Raw genomic sequence first — 15,112 nt, 5'->3', positions numbered from 1 at the left:
GCAAGGCAAGAACAGCTTCTTGGTATGCAAGAGAATCCTTGTGCCCCCCTGAATTGCAACAGATGTGTGGATGGATGCAACCTTCGGAAGGCCATTGCCGGCGTATGTGCAGGATTCTCAGCGCTGAGTGGCAGCATCAGGTGCGTTTCTTCAGGGATTGCCTTGTAGTCTCGTGTGAACGGCAAGGTGGAATGCGCGCTTTCGGGAGTTGGACAAAAATTGCTGACCAAGTCACGGAGCTCCTCTGGAACAGCGTTCGTCCCACACTGCCGACAAGAAAGAAAAAGCGCCTCCCTGAAAGGCCGGTAGTCGTCATGGATGACGTCCACATTCCTGAGGAATACAGGAGAGTGCTTCAGCTGGGCCCAAAGTTTTGTTTGGAGCCACACCTACGGGCCATCGATAAGGTCGCCTTGGCAAGGTCGGTGTCCAACAAGGTCAAGGAAGAAGACAAATCTAGGTGTATCACAGAGTGCGTGGAACTTCTACCGCGGTCAGAAGGTAGGAAAAAACGGGTTGTAAGTCTCGATCCCGCTATTGATTTTTTTACCACTAATGGCCTGCGTGTTCTTCTGTCGGACAAAGAAGGATCCTTTGTAGTTATGCCTGAAGGTATGTTCAGTGAAAAAGCAGGTGCGGCGGTGTGTAAAAACTTTCGCGAAGTGTCGGAGAAGCCGCAGGAGGTAGTAAAAAAAGTGCGCGAGCTCCTACTTCGGTTAAACTTGGAAAAAGCGTGCAGTGAAGTGAAAAAGATGAAAGGCTCAACTATGGAGACATTCTTTTCAGTGAAAACACACAAACCAGATTTTCCTTTCCGTGCGATCGTGTCGGAGAGAGGCACTTGGTGTCTTGCGGTGTCTACCTATCTTCAGTCGCAGTTGAGCTCACTGAAAGTGGAGGACCCGTTCATCATTCCGAACTCGTCTACGGTAGTGGATTTCCTTAAAGGAAATGTCCATGAGAACACTTCGGGATTTAGCATCGACATAGAAGACTTATATTATTCACTGCCTCATGATGAACTCATGACTAGTGTGAAAGAGTGCATTGGCAACAATGATGAAATGAAGTTTGTGACCAAGTGCGGCATCTCTGTTCAAAGTTTTTTAGAATTATTGTTCTTTTACATAAAACACACGTACGTCGGCTGGAAGGGTAAGAACTTTGTGCAGAGATCAGGGATCTGTATTGGATCCAAAGTGGCTCCAGTACTGAGCAACATTTTTTTAGCCAGAGTTGACAACGATCTTGTAACTGGCCTTGATGGTTTGGTCCAAAAAGTGTACAGATATGTGGACGACTATTTGCTGTTGATTAATTCAGATAACTTTGATAGCAGAGTTGATGAAGTGCTCAGTGTGTTTGGTAATAAGGGGCGGGGCTTGACATTCACGCGCGAAGTGCCGAAGAATGGAATGCTGCGTTTTCTGGATTTGCAGCTGTCATTCCAACAAAAACACGTGTGTTGGATGTTTTCCCCTAGGACCGCAAAGCCGCTTCTTGATTACAGCTCTGGGCACTCTCACCTAGTAAAAAATGGCATTGCCATGACGTGCCTAAAAACGGCGTTGGACAGATCATGCCCACATCTTATGGAGACAAGTTTTTTCGCGCAGGTAGAAAGACTAAGAGACGCGGCGTTTCCTGATAGTGTCTTAGCTGCTGCTTGCAAAAAAATAAAAAAGTCCATTAAGCAACGGCCTGGGACAGGCCTAGACACGAATGTCCCGCAGGGAAGAAAAAGAGTGTCAAAAATCCCGTATATCCACTGGCTTTCGCACGGCCTTAAGAGAGTGGCTTCGAGGTATGGGGTGGATCTCGTGTTCTCCGCAGAAAACAAGGTGGGCCGCATCTGCTCAGCGGTTGGTAAGAAGACAGGTAGGCCAAAGCAGTGTGAAAAAAGAGGATGTGCCATTAAGCACGTAAGACAGTTCGTTCCTTGCGCACGTGGTGTTGTATATAGAATACCACTGTCGTGCGGCAAGGCATACATAGGGCAAACTGGTAGATGCCTCAACGTGCGGTTGCGAGAGCACAGCAGCTCTTTAATAGGAAGGCCGTTCACGCATCTGGCGATGCATTGCAGAGGATGCGGTCAGGGTAACTGTAAGCCGGTATTTGAGCAGACAACTGTAATCTACAGGCACAGGGGCTCAGCGGAGAGGGAGGTTATAGAAGCCCTCTTTATCCAGAGGGAGGGGCCTGATTGCATCAGCCACCCCTCTATCAGTCTGCAGGAAGGGGAGATAGCCTATCTGCAACGTTACTTATAGGCATGCTGAGCACGTAGTTTTAGTTTTTGGTCGATTCGTTGGGTTAAATTTGATGTCACTGCGGTATAAATGGTGTTTCCTGAATAAAATATTCCAGTTGCTAGTAGCGCGTCGTCCCGTGTACTTCTTCTCTGTTGTGTGTCGTTTTTTTCGCGCCCCTTATCATCATGAATGCGCCGCATGCACGTCGGCTTTTTTCTGCATTGTCCGCTTGGAAATACCTAGCTAAGTGTGCCAAAAACTGAAAAAATATCCTCGAGCCTACGCATTTGGGGTACGACTTCGTACGCTCGCACGATCGCTCGCACATGGCTTAAGAAGCTCATGTCTTTTTAGTACATCATGACGCGAAATAACGCGAAAGTGATTGTGTCCCTAAAAGAGCTCGAGGATATATACCTGCTCAGCTATCGCATAGTATACGACGTAAACACGCGTTAACTAACTTGCGTTTTTGTCTACAAGCGTAGTTAGTGGTACCACGAGTGCGCGTTGTATCCAGAACAAACTTTTCCACGACACATCTTGGACCAGTTTTGGGACTTGCCTGGGCCTGTTTTGCAGTCCTAACAATACTAATTGTTGGCCTAGTTGGTAGTTGCTTACTGGCATGCTTTGGCCGCAAAATAACACACACACGAAGTAAAGAAACACTCAACGACAAGCACAAGCAGCTCGTGCTTGTCGTTGAGTGTTTTTTTACTTTGCGTGTGTATTATTTTGCGGCCAAAGCATGTCAGTTCCAGTCCTAAGTGGCACTTATATTGTTACGGTTGTGATGGGTTTATTTACCCTGAAAAATGTCAGCGCTCTACCGCCACTGCCGAATCACCATCGCTCGAGAGCGTCCGATCTCTTCTTCCTCCTCGGTCTTCCACTCCGCGTTACATTTCCCTCCGGGCCAGACGCAGCTCACGGAGCGAGTAGAAGCGATCGGTTGTTGTAGGGCTTGTGCACAATTGCGTCTTGCGCAAACGCCCGTTCTGAGCTGTCACTTTCGCAACAGCGTAAGTGATGTCACTTAGGCACTGAGTAATGACGAATGGTCCTGAGTACTTAGAAAGAAACTTCTGGCAAAGTCCCTTCTTTCGAACGGGCGTCTACAGCCAGACCAAATCAGCTGTAGCGAAAGTCACGGGCGAGTGTTTTGCGTCGTAACGGTCTTTCGCGCGAGCGTGGGCGGAAAGAGTTCGGAGCCGAGCAAGTCTACGAGCTTCTTCGGCGCGATACTGGCGTTGTCGTTCGTCGAAAAAGGAAGTATGGTGTCAAGAAAACTTTGGGGATAACGAGCATAGAGGAGAAAAAAAGGCGTATAACCTCTGACTTCGTGTTTCTCGGTATTAAAGGCGTATATAACAAAAGGTAATACGGCATCCCAGTTCTTGTGATCCGCTGCGACGTACATTGAAAGCATGTTGATGATGGTACGATTGGTGCGCTCAGTGAGGCCGTTGGTCTTAGGGTAGTATGGCGTGGAATGGCGATACTGGCACCCACAAAGCCGTAGCAACTCTTCGACAACGTCAACGGTAAACTGCCGGTCGCGATCACTTATCACCACACGAGGGGCCCCGTGACGGAGTATGATCGAGTGCAGAAGAAACCATGACACATTAGATGATGTGGCTGAAGCAACCGCCATCGTTTCAGTATACCGCGTCAGGTAATCTACGCACACAATAATTCAGCGGCGGCCGGTGGTAGACTTGGGGGAAGGGCCCAGTAAATCTATGCCGACTTTTTCGAATGGTAATGTCGGTAGCTTAACCGGCTGCAGTGGGCTGGCCAATGGTGTGGTAGGTTGTTTGTGGCATTGGTAGACATCACAACTTGCGACATAGTGCTTGGTGGTCTTCCAGAGTCGAGGCCAGTAAAAACATTGTCGGATACGGTGAAGCGTTCGGGCAAATTTAAGGTGCCCAGACGTGATGTCATCGTGCATGGCTTGGAATACCGCAAGACGCAGGCATTCTGGCACGACGAGGAGTAGTGTGGAACCATGGCTGGAGTAATTCTTGCTATATAGTAGGGCGTCATGAATCGCGAATGGCGTGGCACGTTTAGAGCTATGAGCCACATTAATCATTTGTTTCAGCGAAGTGTCACTCTGTTGCTCATGACGGAAGACGTCCAAATTTGGGAAGTTGGATGAGATTGCGGCCAAGTAGTTGTCGAAATCATCATCATCAGCATCCACAGTCGGAGATTGAAGACGAGATAAACAGTCGGCATCTGCGTGACATCGACCGCTCTTGTAGGTCACAGAAAAGTTATATTCTTGAAGCCGTAAGGCCCAGCGGGCCAACCGACCAGTTGGGTCGCGTAGTCCGACGAGCCAACAAAGAGAATGATGGTCTGTGACAATCTTGAACTGTCGGCCGTACAAATAAGGTCTGAACTGTTGGATGGCGAAAACAACTGCAAGACATTCCAGTTCGGTGACCGTATAATTCCTCTCCGCCTTAGTCAACGTACGACTTGCATACGCCACGACGTGCTGGCGGCTGTCGTGATACTGAACTAGCACGGCACCAACACCGATACCACTAGCATCTGTATGCAGTTCCGTGAGTGCCTCCGGGTCGAAATGGCGCAAGAGGGGCCCGGAAGTAAGTAAATACTTCAGATGCTTGAAAGCGGCTTCACACTCAACGGTCCATTGTAATGGGGCGTTTTTGCGGAGCAACTCTGTCAGGATATGAGCAAGCTGGGCGAAGTCATTGATAAACCGACGAAAATAAGAGCACAGGCCTACGAAGCTACGGAGATCCTTCACAGACGTTGGTTGCTTGAAGTCTCGGAAAGCACTGACTTTTTTGCGGGTCTGGCCGTATACCGTCCCTGTCGACTAGATATCCAAGCACAAAGGCTTGACGCTCACCAAAATGACACTTCTTTGCACTTAAAACGAGACCAGCTTGTTTGACGCAATCTAGAACAACGTTAAGCCTATGGTTGTGCTCGTGGAATGTCTTGCCAAAAATAATTACATCATCGAGATAACACATACATATCTCCCATTTGAGACCGCGAAGGATGGAGTCTATGAATCGCTCGAAAGTAGCTGGGGCATTGCATAAGCCAAACGGCATAACGTTGAATTCAAATAACCCATCAGGCGTGACAAAAGCAGTCTTCTCTTTGACAGACGGATGCATTGGTATTTGCCAGTATCCAGACCTTAGGTCGACAGACGAAAAGTATGTGGCCGAGTGCAGACAATCAACAGCATTGTCGATGCGTGGTAGCGGATACACGTCTTTCTTTGTGACGGCGTTGAGATGGCGGTAGTCTACACAAAATCGCCAAGAGTTGTCTTTCTTTTTTACCAATATAACAGGAGCTGCCCAGGGACTGCTTGACTCTTGAAAAACGCCTTTCTGCAGCATGTCGTTGACCTGATCGACGATCACTTGCCTCTCTGACGGGGATACGCGATAGGGTTTCTGGCGTATCGGTGTAGCATCTCCCGTGTTGATGCGGTGGTGCATACGGGATTCGGGCAACATGGAACAACGCTTGTTTTGAGCAAAATCAAAGACTCCCGCGTAGCGTGTAAGCACCTCCTCGAGGACATTCTGCTCGGAAGAAGGCAACGACTTATTAATCATACGTTTCATCTCGGCTGAGTAGTTGGGCGCAGTCTTACTGCTGGCTGGAGACTCTGAGACCATTCTGACGTCAATTGTAAGCCTGCTCCTCGAAAGTTCCCAGTTTGAATCCGACTGGTAGAACAACAGGCTCTGAGGCTGCGTTGAGCGCTCACAAGCAAGCATGTCCATCGATGGCTGTAAGGACAGACCGTAGGACCAGCACATTCTTCTTGATGGTGTTTGCATGATCAGGCTCCACAAGTCCAGTGCACGGTCCTGAGCGGACATTAGAAGAGCATACGGGGTACAAACACTGCTGTCCGACCAGGGATCGTCACATCTTCAGACAACGAAAGCGCATCGATAAGCAGAGTCGGAAAATCGTCAACTATTGCAGCAGGCAACGTACTTTGTAGAAGAATCTCTCCAGTTCCACAGTGAAGCGTAGCGCCGCATTCATGAAGGAGGTCTATCCCTAAAATGACGTCATGAGTTGTGCGAGCCAGTACAGTGAATTCAACTCTGAAATTTTGTCCACCAGTCGTGAGTACAACTAAACAAATACCAACAGGGCATAACGCTTCGCCTTCAACTCCACGAAAAGTTTCTTTACGATTCCGCGCGAACATAACTTTGTGACCCAAGAAACAATGTTTAAAACGAAGACTAATAACCGAAACAGCAGCACCAGTGTCTACAAGAGCAAGAGTATCTACACCGTCTATACACACATGCACTTTGTTCATCAACATCACAGTAGAAGGAGGAATTGGGGAAACTGATCGTCCCGCGACCGCACCTCCATCGGTCGCACCAGTTAGTTTCCCAGCTGATGCGGAGAAGGTGACCGACGACGTGGAAACGGAGACCGGCGGGACCGTGTCGGAAGCAGCGTCAGGCTTCGCTCGGAGGCGGGGGACTCGCTGCAAAGTTCGTTAGGCCATTGCTACCAGGGACGGTGGTCGGCCGAGTGAGAGGTCCAAGTTTCGTGCATACAAGGCGGGTATGTCGAAAAACGTGGCGGCACAGGCGTTTCGTACATACGAGCCGGATACGTCGAAAAACGTGGTGGTGCAGGCGGCCATCTGGGACAAAAGGGCGAAGTATGCCCTGGGAGACAGCATGTGTAGCAAAAGGGGACTTGTCGGCTTACATTAGCAGGAGCAGAGGTGGCAGAAGTACGCGGAGACGGATCGTGCTCCGCAGGAACATTTTGTGATGACGCATAGTAATCTTCTGGTAGAGGCCTGGTTGACGACGGTCGGAGGTCCGCAGCGGCACATCGAGATGATGACATCCGGTGGTGGCCGTGACCCGTCGGGGAAAGCGTAAGCCGCGGGGTAAAATCTGCTGTTTCTGTGTGTGGCCGGTTTTCAACGTGGCGCTCTCGCATCCAGTGGGGAGGTGGTTTGGGGCATGCGGCGAACGAGCATTGGTTGTGAACGTCACCTGCTCGAAGTCGTACGAGCTCTTCTCGAACTACCCGACGTACGAGGAAGGGAATGTCTTCGCAGGTGGCGACGTCCATACTTGCAACAGTGGGAACGTTGTCCAAGCGCCCGAACTTGGGTAAAATTCTCCGGGTCTTCAACGCCTCAAATGCGCGACACTGGTGCCGGAAAATAGGAGTGTTCAAGTTTTCTTTCGTTATCAAAAATTTGTACATGTCTTCGGCGATGCCTTTTCATAAATGACCGTCTTTGTCTTCGTCAGACATATTTGCGTTGACAATCCCGCAAAGCTTCAATATTTCTTCAATGTAGGTTGTGTACGTTTTGCCGGGCAACTGAGCCCTACGTGACAGCGTTTGCTCAGCTTTCTTTTTCATAGAACTCGTGTCCCCAAAGCAGGCCTTCAGTTCCTTAACAAATATATCCCAAGTGGGGAGGACATGTTCATGGTTCTCAAACCAAAGCAAGGCTGTCCCGGCAAGGAAGAATACTACGTTCACGAGCTTCGCCGATGCGCCCCATTTGTAGTAGCGGCTCACTCTGTCGAAGTGTTTTAGCCAAGCGTCCTCGTCTTGGTCAGTTTTACCTGAGAATATTCGTGGCTCAGGTGCCCAGTAGTCTGGTTGTTGAGGTCGACAGCCACCTTGTACCGTGTCGGTCGCACTGGTGGATGCAGCAGCGTAGTACGTCAATGGGATTGCTGTGTCGTCGTTCATGCTGATGTTGTCCGGGGGTAGGCCAGCTAAGCGTCTGCTTCTTTGAAGAACTTTTGCTGCGGGGTCCAGGATGGCAAGTTACCCAGCACCGCTCCACCAAAGCTGTTACGGATGTGATGGGTTTATTTACACTGAAAAATGTCAGCGCTCTACCGTCACTGCCGAATCTCCATTGCTCGAGAGCGTCCGATCTCTTCTTTCTCCTCGCTCTTTCAGTCCGCGTTACAATATGTATGTTAGCTTTGATTAGACCTACTTGGTCATAAGCGTACATACTGCGCGGCATTATTACGAAGAGGTGAAAAAAGACATAGCCGCCGATGAAATAGGCAATGAAAGGATGTATAGATTGCTGAATCTATCTTCATTTTTTTGTTTGTTTTTTCTGGCGTCCCAGCGTATATGATGCCACATATGGTGGCCCATAGATTGAAGTGCGCTCACAGGCCGTTCGCGACCAGCGAGCATCACATGCTTGAAGACAACAGTTGCGATCTAGGGCCTTCAATCACAATCGTATATCGATCTAGTAGTCAAGTTCCAAGAGGTTCACCTACGCTAACACACGACCGAGCGAGTTATTTCGACCACATTCGCCTTCACCAAGTCCACAAGAAGCAGGCACGGCTCCACAGACGACTACTACGAAAAAAGAAAAAAAAGTAACCCCAAAGTTGTCTCCATGCGTGCGTACGAATGTGTAGTACAAAACGTTTGCATGTGCACGATGCATTTAGCAGGCAAAACTATTTAGCGCGTTGTTCACCCAAGGAAGCTTCAGGGGAAACATAACGAAAGCGATAAGCAGTAGCTTCAAACACTCGCTGCACTCATAATTGCCTCATCTCGCAAGGCGAACAGGCTTTAGAATGTAACGCCATGCGTAATGGCAAGCGAAGGTGCAGTCCTCAAGCGTCCACATTGCGATCCGTGGAGTCCTCACAAAGATGGGGCCGAACACGTATTGTACCTTTTCGGCGTCTGGTAGCCGGAAACCTGCCCAAAACCTTTCAGAGAGCTTCCACGACTGAATTGTCCTGGAAAGCCGTCCAACACGAGAAAAACGAACACCAACCGGAAGTGCGTTGCAAGCGGGGACGAAGCAGCCCGAGAAAAACGAGTGCGCTCTGGCTGGCTCTGGCAGCCCGCAAGTAGCCAGAAGGGGAAAATCGAAGAGCCCCAGTGTGGCGTGAAACTTCTTTACTGCAGCAGGCAGTCCACAGCACCATGACAAAATGGAGCATGTCCGTGCACGTCACAATGAAGAAGCAGACGCCGGAAACGCCACTTGGCCAATCAGGTCCCCAGGTTTTGTCACGTGCCCCAAGCAGCCAATAGAATCGTATGCTGGTGCTTCTCAATGATGCGTTTTTGCTCAATGACCAATGAGCAAGGCGGGCCAGTGGTGGCGGGAAATTGAAGATGAAGAACGATCCTTCCAAACAAGACCAAGATGACCACGATAGCTCGTGTGTAACGGCAATGGTTCGGCGTGGAAAAAGCACCATTTTAGCGTCTATTTGAGGTTATATTCATCTCACAGGGGTGTTATAAATTGATTTTGCACCAGAAATAATGAAGCGAGAAGCTAAAAACTTCTCAGATAAGTGCAAAAATAGTTGCAGATTCCGAAAATGTCAACTTCAAAAAGTAGATTTTTTTCGTGATTTTCGGCCTTTTAAGACTTGTGCTGTTCCTTTTACTGAAAGATGAACAATGTTGCAAAATATAAGCACGAAACCAATCTTGTCAGAAGCACTTGTTTCATTTAAGGAGCAGTTCTGTTTAAGAGATTTCTGTTTACCGAGAGCCTACTGTATTACAATTGAGTGTAGACACTTAATTTTTTTTTTCTCTGGAGTGCCCTGTGCTCTTGGGCAATAAATGTCTACTGAAGTTTTAACTATTCTACATTTCTTTTTATTCAGGATGCAGAAGTATGCTGATGAAATTGCTGGGTTTGAGCGTGAAGTTGCCGAATCATCGTTAGTTGATATACCGGTGAGTCTCATTAGTTATTGACTGCAGAAAGCGCAGTTTTCTCTTATTGGGAAGGATTTTCAGCTTCACCAACGTTCGTTGCTTGCAGGCAAAGGTTACAGAAGTGCAAGTCAAAATACAAGAATGCAACAGGGACATCAGCAGCGTCAGCAACGAGAAGGCTACAGCCGATGACTTCATCAAGGATAAACAGCGTGAAAGCAATGGTAATGGATTTGGGTTGTACAACACCGACCGCTTATAATGTTATAAACAAAACAATCTTTTTCAAAGGTCTCGGTTACACAAAATGGGTTAAGCGTGCAGCCTCGCGTGTCCGAGTCTAGGCATGTGATGCGGAGTGCTTTCACCCATTTCAATTTCCGAATGTTAGAAAATGAACTTCGAAAATCTGCATAGCTAATGAAATGAACACAGTGGAAGGGAGGCACTAACAAAAGCGAACTATCGTGAAAATTTGCCGACTAGCTTTCAAACCGCCTCAATTATGCACAAATCGCTGAAACTGTCGAATTGCGACAAAAATTTTGCTTGCTGAATGGTACCGCAGAGGTAGCAGTTAGGGTATACATGCAGCAAAGCGTTTGCGAGTGTTTTATAGCCATGGTGAAGAAGAACGAAATTGCTGCTCACCAGCGCACAAGAATGGGGAAGCTGAACTCATTTTATCCCGAAACAGTTGTCTGGCAATTAGCGGTTGAGCGCAGGAAGAATGAACAGAAGACCAAATGGGCTGCGGAGACACTGTCGCAAAGGGAGGAACACCTAGCAAAGCGGCATCGCTAGAGGATAGCTCCAGCTACATATATCCCAACATAGCCGATCTAAGCCCCTGCTTAGCTCTCTGTGCCCCTTGTTGTTCACTCCGCTTCCCCACATAAAGACCTCGTCACTCGCTTTCCATCACAGGGCACCTCTTTTGAGAAATGCATTCGCTACCACGTTTCTCAATGATTTCCCAGCAGCCGCATTATAACCGCACTTTCATCTTGAGATACTTCACATTAAGCTGTGTATTATACATGGGGTTTTATGGGGGGTAAGTTGGAGTCGAAAAAGACTGTGCTGTGACCTGTCGTGCACTATAAGTGGTTACATTATAAGTGGTCTGCACTGTATTCTTTCTCTTTCTTTGCTGTTCATACACTTGGTAGTTTTGTATTGTTAGATGTAATCCAACAATAGACAAATGAATTGTAGTTGTTTGTAAAGAGATTAACTATTTCTTAATTGTTACTTAAAGGTGCACTGATGCAAAAGTATTGCACCTTCCTTTGATGCAAAAGACTTAGATCTTCATGTTTAATGGCTGCAGCGGGAGGTAGGGAAAGAATCGCGTGCAAAAATTTCTGCTGTGAAAATTAAATACTAAGCTTATTACTCAATTGACATACATTCAAGGAATAGATAAAAGCCATTAAGAATGCAAGTGGTACTGTATATCGGAAAATTTTTACTGCATTTTCCCCTTCCAACGTTTTTTTTATTGGCCTTTTGAAACATTTACAACCGCATTTTGAGTCCTTTCATGGTTCTCCCAATGGCCAAAAACCTATGTAAGAACCAAAACAACAATGCATCGCATCAACATTTTGTTGCTCTGCAGAATTGCCAAGCCAAAGTACAAGTTTCTTTGGTAGCTAGCATACTTATTGGTGGTAGAGGAAGGGCTCATTTGATTGAGACTTAGTAGGAGCTGTGATGTCATGTTTCCTACCTTGAAATATTTGTTGAAGAACGTTGGGGTATTTATGTCCTACCGCAAGCTAGCAAATTGTGTGCATGTGGTGCAATGCGATACCTGTATTTGAATTCATTTGCATTTAAAGGAGAACTCATATCAAATTTACACATGTTAAGGTTTTTGCGTCAATGAGTAGCTGTCGACCCCCTAGTAGCTATTCGCGACCTAAAACGCATCTTAGTGACGAATGAGTATCTGTAATATCGATTAATATATTTGCTATCGAACGTGGTTCAAAATGGGTGGAAAGCTCGCCGAATTGTAGTGCTGGCAGCGCTGCCTCGCGGTCACGTCGAGGCCGCTGTACAGCTGATGCTTCTTTCACAAACAAGTGGTGACTCACACTGGCGTTTTGTCTGCTGGGAGCGCACGTACAGTCAGTCCAGCTGTGTCTCTGAAGGCGTAGACATGCCTCTGTCGCCAATATCGTCGTCCCCGCTATCATCTCGGTCAAAATGGGCAAGTGATGATGACAGCGACCTGGAATTGGGTATCGCCGCAATTCGCGGCAATTTTCGCTTGGCAAGCACCGCGTTAAATGAAATGTATTTATAAGTCCCGGTTGTATTGTCGGAGCTCAAAAACACCAACTACGCACCTCATGTCACGGACGGTTGGCAAGTGAATCGCTGCTTTCAGCTGCAGCAGGGCACACAGTAGGAATAGCCCCGGCCTCGAGATGAGGCTCGTACTGCCAGCGAAACCCAATTGGTTCGCCAACACGAGATTTACCCTGTAGCAGCTCGTTGCAAAGTGAAGGGAGCAAATGCGGCTGTTGTTGATAGGCATCCAGTCCCTCTGTCCGTGCGTACGAAGTCAACCCACTGGCTGCTATGAGGTTCGTGGCTTGAAAAGGCATGAAACGCAACGCACTTTTCACTTTTTCCGCGCCTCGACGTGCAGGTTCTCACTACGCAGCGGTTCCCCGACCTTCTGGCACACATGGTCGCTCTGAATGATCGTACTCACACGCAGTGGAGCACAACGAAAATCAGTCGATGTGACTCGATGAATCGCACGCACGCTTCAACACAGCAAGGAGAGCCAGTAGTGAGAGCATTGCTGGGAGTCGGCGGGGTCGGCTCCAAACACACTTGGAGACCGTTGACGTCATCGTTACTAGCGTATCGTCACTCAGGATGGTATTTGTGGAATGTATCACACTGAACAGGTAGCACTAGTGTCGATGTCGCAAGGTAGACTATTTTTTGTTTTTTCTCTTTAGCTTTTCTATGCTGTTTGACGTCGAAATAAAATAACTTCGATGCGACGGACCCCATTCAAATTTGGCCAAGAACACTTATGCATACCAAGTGATTGAATTATGGGCACATCTCGATCTTGAAATTTGATGTCAGTGCTCCTTTAAATTGGCCTGTAAAGAACTCTGGCAGTACTAGGTTGTGTGGAATGAAACCTCATGCCGGAAATCACTCCCTCTGGGTAACCAAGTCTCGACTCAAAGACCATGTTTCTGTGGAATCTTAGAATTAAATGACTCGTATCTTTCATGATACCTTTTGTCAACTTGCAACTTAGATTTTTTAGATGCGAAGCAGCTCTTTGAGCAGCCTGCGCAACCCTGTCCTTCCATCTGCGCCACGCTCCCCTGATGACTGCAAGTGTTGGGGCGGTGCCAAGTAGGTCACGCTTTTCCTTGCAGTGGGTGCTCATTGATGTCACTCTCTCCCTAGCTTTTCCCCCCCTCTCTGCGTGTGACACCTGCAAAACTGTCCCTCCCCTCTTTCACCTTGCAAGGTCGTCTGCTAGTAAAAAAACGACTGTTTGCTCTGCACAACTGCTCATTGATCACCCCATATATGTAGGCACTGGATCGCGCATTAGGAATTGAGTCAAGGGCGGCATTCCTTAGCTTTTGCTTGATGAGTGCCACCGTCAATGTCGCCGCCAGTGTAAGCGTTAGCGACCGCTGCTTCGCATCTATACATAGTTCCCTTTAGTGGGAAATGGTACATTTTTTTTTTGGGGGGGGGGGATACGACAGTGAAGATGCCTAGCCTTTGTTATCTTTGTTATATTTTTTCCTATGTCTAGAAGGCAGAGTTATAAGGATTGGTCGGACTGATGAAGAGTAACGATTGCTTTTTTTCTCCTACTGTGCCACAGCGGTCGTGCAGGAGATCAAACGGCTCAATGACCTGTCAAACCAAAGATTGGAGTTGCTGAGGCGGCGAAGCCGAGACGCCTACGAAGCAACTATGTGGCTGCAGCTGAATGAGGGCCGCTTCAAAGGGAAGATCTATCCACCCATCATGACTCAGGCAGGAACACCTTTTTTTTTGTCGCTTTCACCTTTCTGGTCTGTTGGACCTGGAAGAACAGTATGGTAGCAAGGTTCTTCTCTTGCTTTTTCCTCACTTGTTTTCTTCCAATTCAAATTGTGGTGCTGCAGTTGGGAACTAGTCTTCAACAAACACTGAGCTGTAAGAATTTTTTTTATGGAGCCATAATAGCTTAGCTGAACGCGTTTGATAATCTAAAAGTGGCTCTCACTGAGCCGAGGTACCTTTGTTAGCTCCTCTCTTCTCCTGGCCGAGTGCTTCTCCTCACCGTACGAGGGGGAAGAACAGTTAGCATGCGTACTTGCGAGCCATTGCGAGCAAGCAAACAGGTTAGGTTCATTTTATGAGTAAAATGACCAGACAGAATGCTGACACTGAAGATCGCAGCAAGGCCTTGAGAGGAGAAGGGATTGTTTCTTGAAATTGGTGGCACGCCTCTGATTCGTGGCGCTGCCACGTTTGGCATCGTTCATTGGGACAACATTCCGAACATAATACACACGTTACTTTGAAATGTTAAAAGAATCCCTGATGTGGTTTAGAGGCATATGGTTTAGGCATACGATGCATATGATGTGATTTAGAGGCTAGGTATTTGTGCATAAAGGAGGCTGTTCATTATTCAGAATGTGTTATGTGAGGTTGCTTCATTTCTTGGACCAATTCAACTCGTAATAATTTTGGTTTCAATGTTTACTTTGAAAATATTTCAACTCTAAACAGTGGACCTTTGATAAAATTGCAGATTGACTTGATGAATGCAAGTGATGCCAAGTATGTAGAGGCACAGATTCCTTTGAGGGACCTGTTGGCATTTGTAGCAGAATACCCAGAAGACCTCAATTCATTTTTGGGAACCATCAGGGACTCTCGGAACCTCAGAGTCAATGGAGTTGTTGTTCCCGCAGAGAGCTTGGACTCCTTCAAGCCACGTAGACCACTTTCCGAGATCAAGTAAGGTCCCATGGGGTACACGTGGTGTTATAAGTAGGGGTTAGCGAATATTTGAACCTCAGAATATTTTTTAGTAG

The 15,112-nt window shown here is 47.5% G+C and overlaps 1 protein-coding gene across 1 annotated transcript in view; it reads left to right on the top strand.

Annotated features, from left to right (window-relative positions):
• SMC5 (structural maintenance of chromosomes 5) overlaps nucleotides 1-15,112 on the top strand; it is a 115,239-nt gene that overhangs the window by 50,099 nt on the left and 50,028 nt on the right. The window contains exons 9-12 of the mRNA XM_075889690.1: nucleotides 9,962-10,034; nucleotides 10,123-10,240; nucleotides 13,906-14,060; nucleotides 14,827-15,035. Coding sequence (XP_075745805.1) covers nucleotides 9,962-10,034; nucleotides 10,123-10,240; nucleotides 13,906-14,060; nucleotides 14,827-15,035 — 555 coding nt within the window. The remainder of the gene's footprint in view (nucleotides 1-9,961; nucleotides 10,035-10,122; nucleotides 10,241-13,905; nucleotides 14,061-14,826; nucleotides 15,036-15,112) is intronic.

Source organism: Rhipicephalus microplus, chromosome 3, assembly GCF_043290135.1.
Source record: "Rhipicephalus microplus isolate Deutch F79 chromosome 3, USDA_Rmic, whole genome shotgun sequence".
Classification (NCBI taxonomy): domain Eukaryota; kingdom Metazoa; phylum Arthropoda; class Arachnida; order Ixodida; family Ixodidae; genus Rhipicephalus; species Rhipicephalus microplus.
The sequence above is the reverse complement of the archived record's forward strand: the minus strand, read 5'-3'. Positions and strand labels throughout refer to the sequence as shown.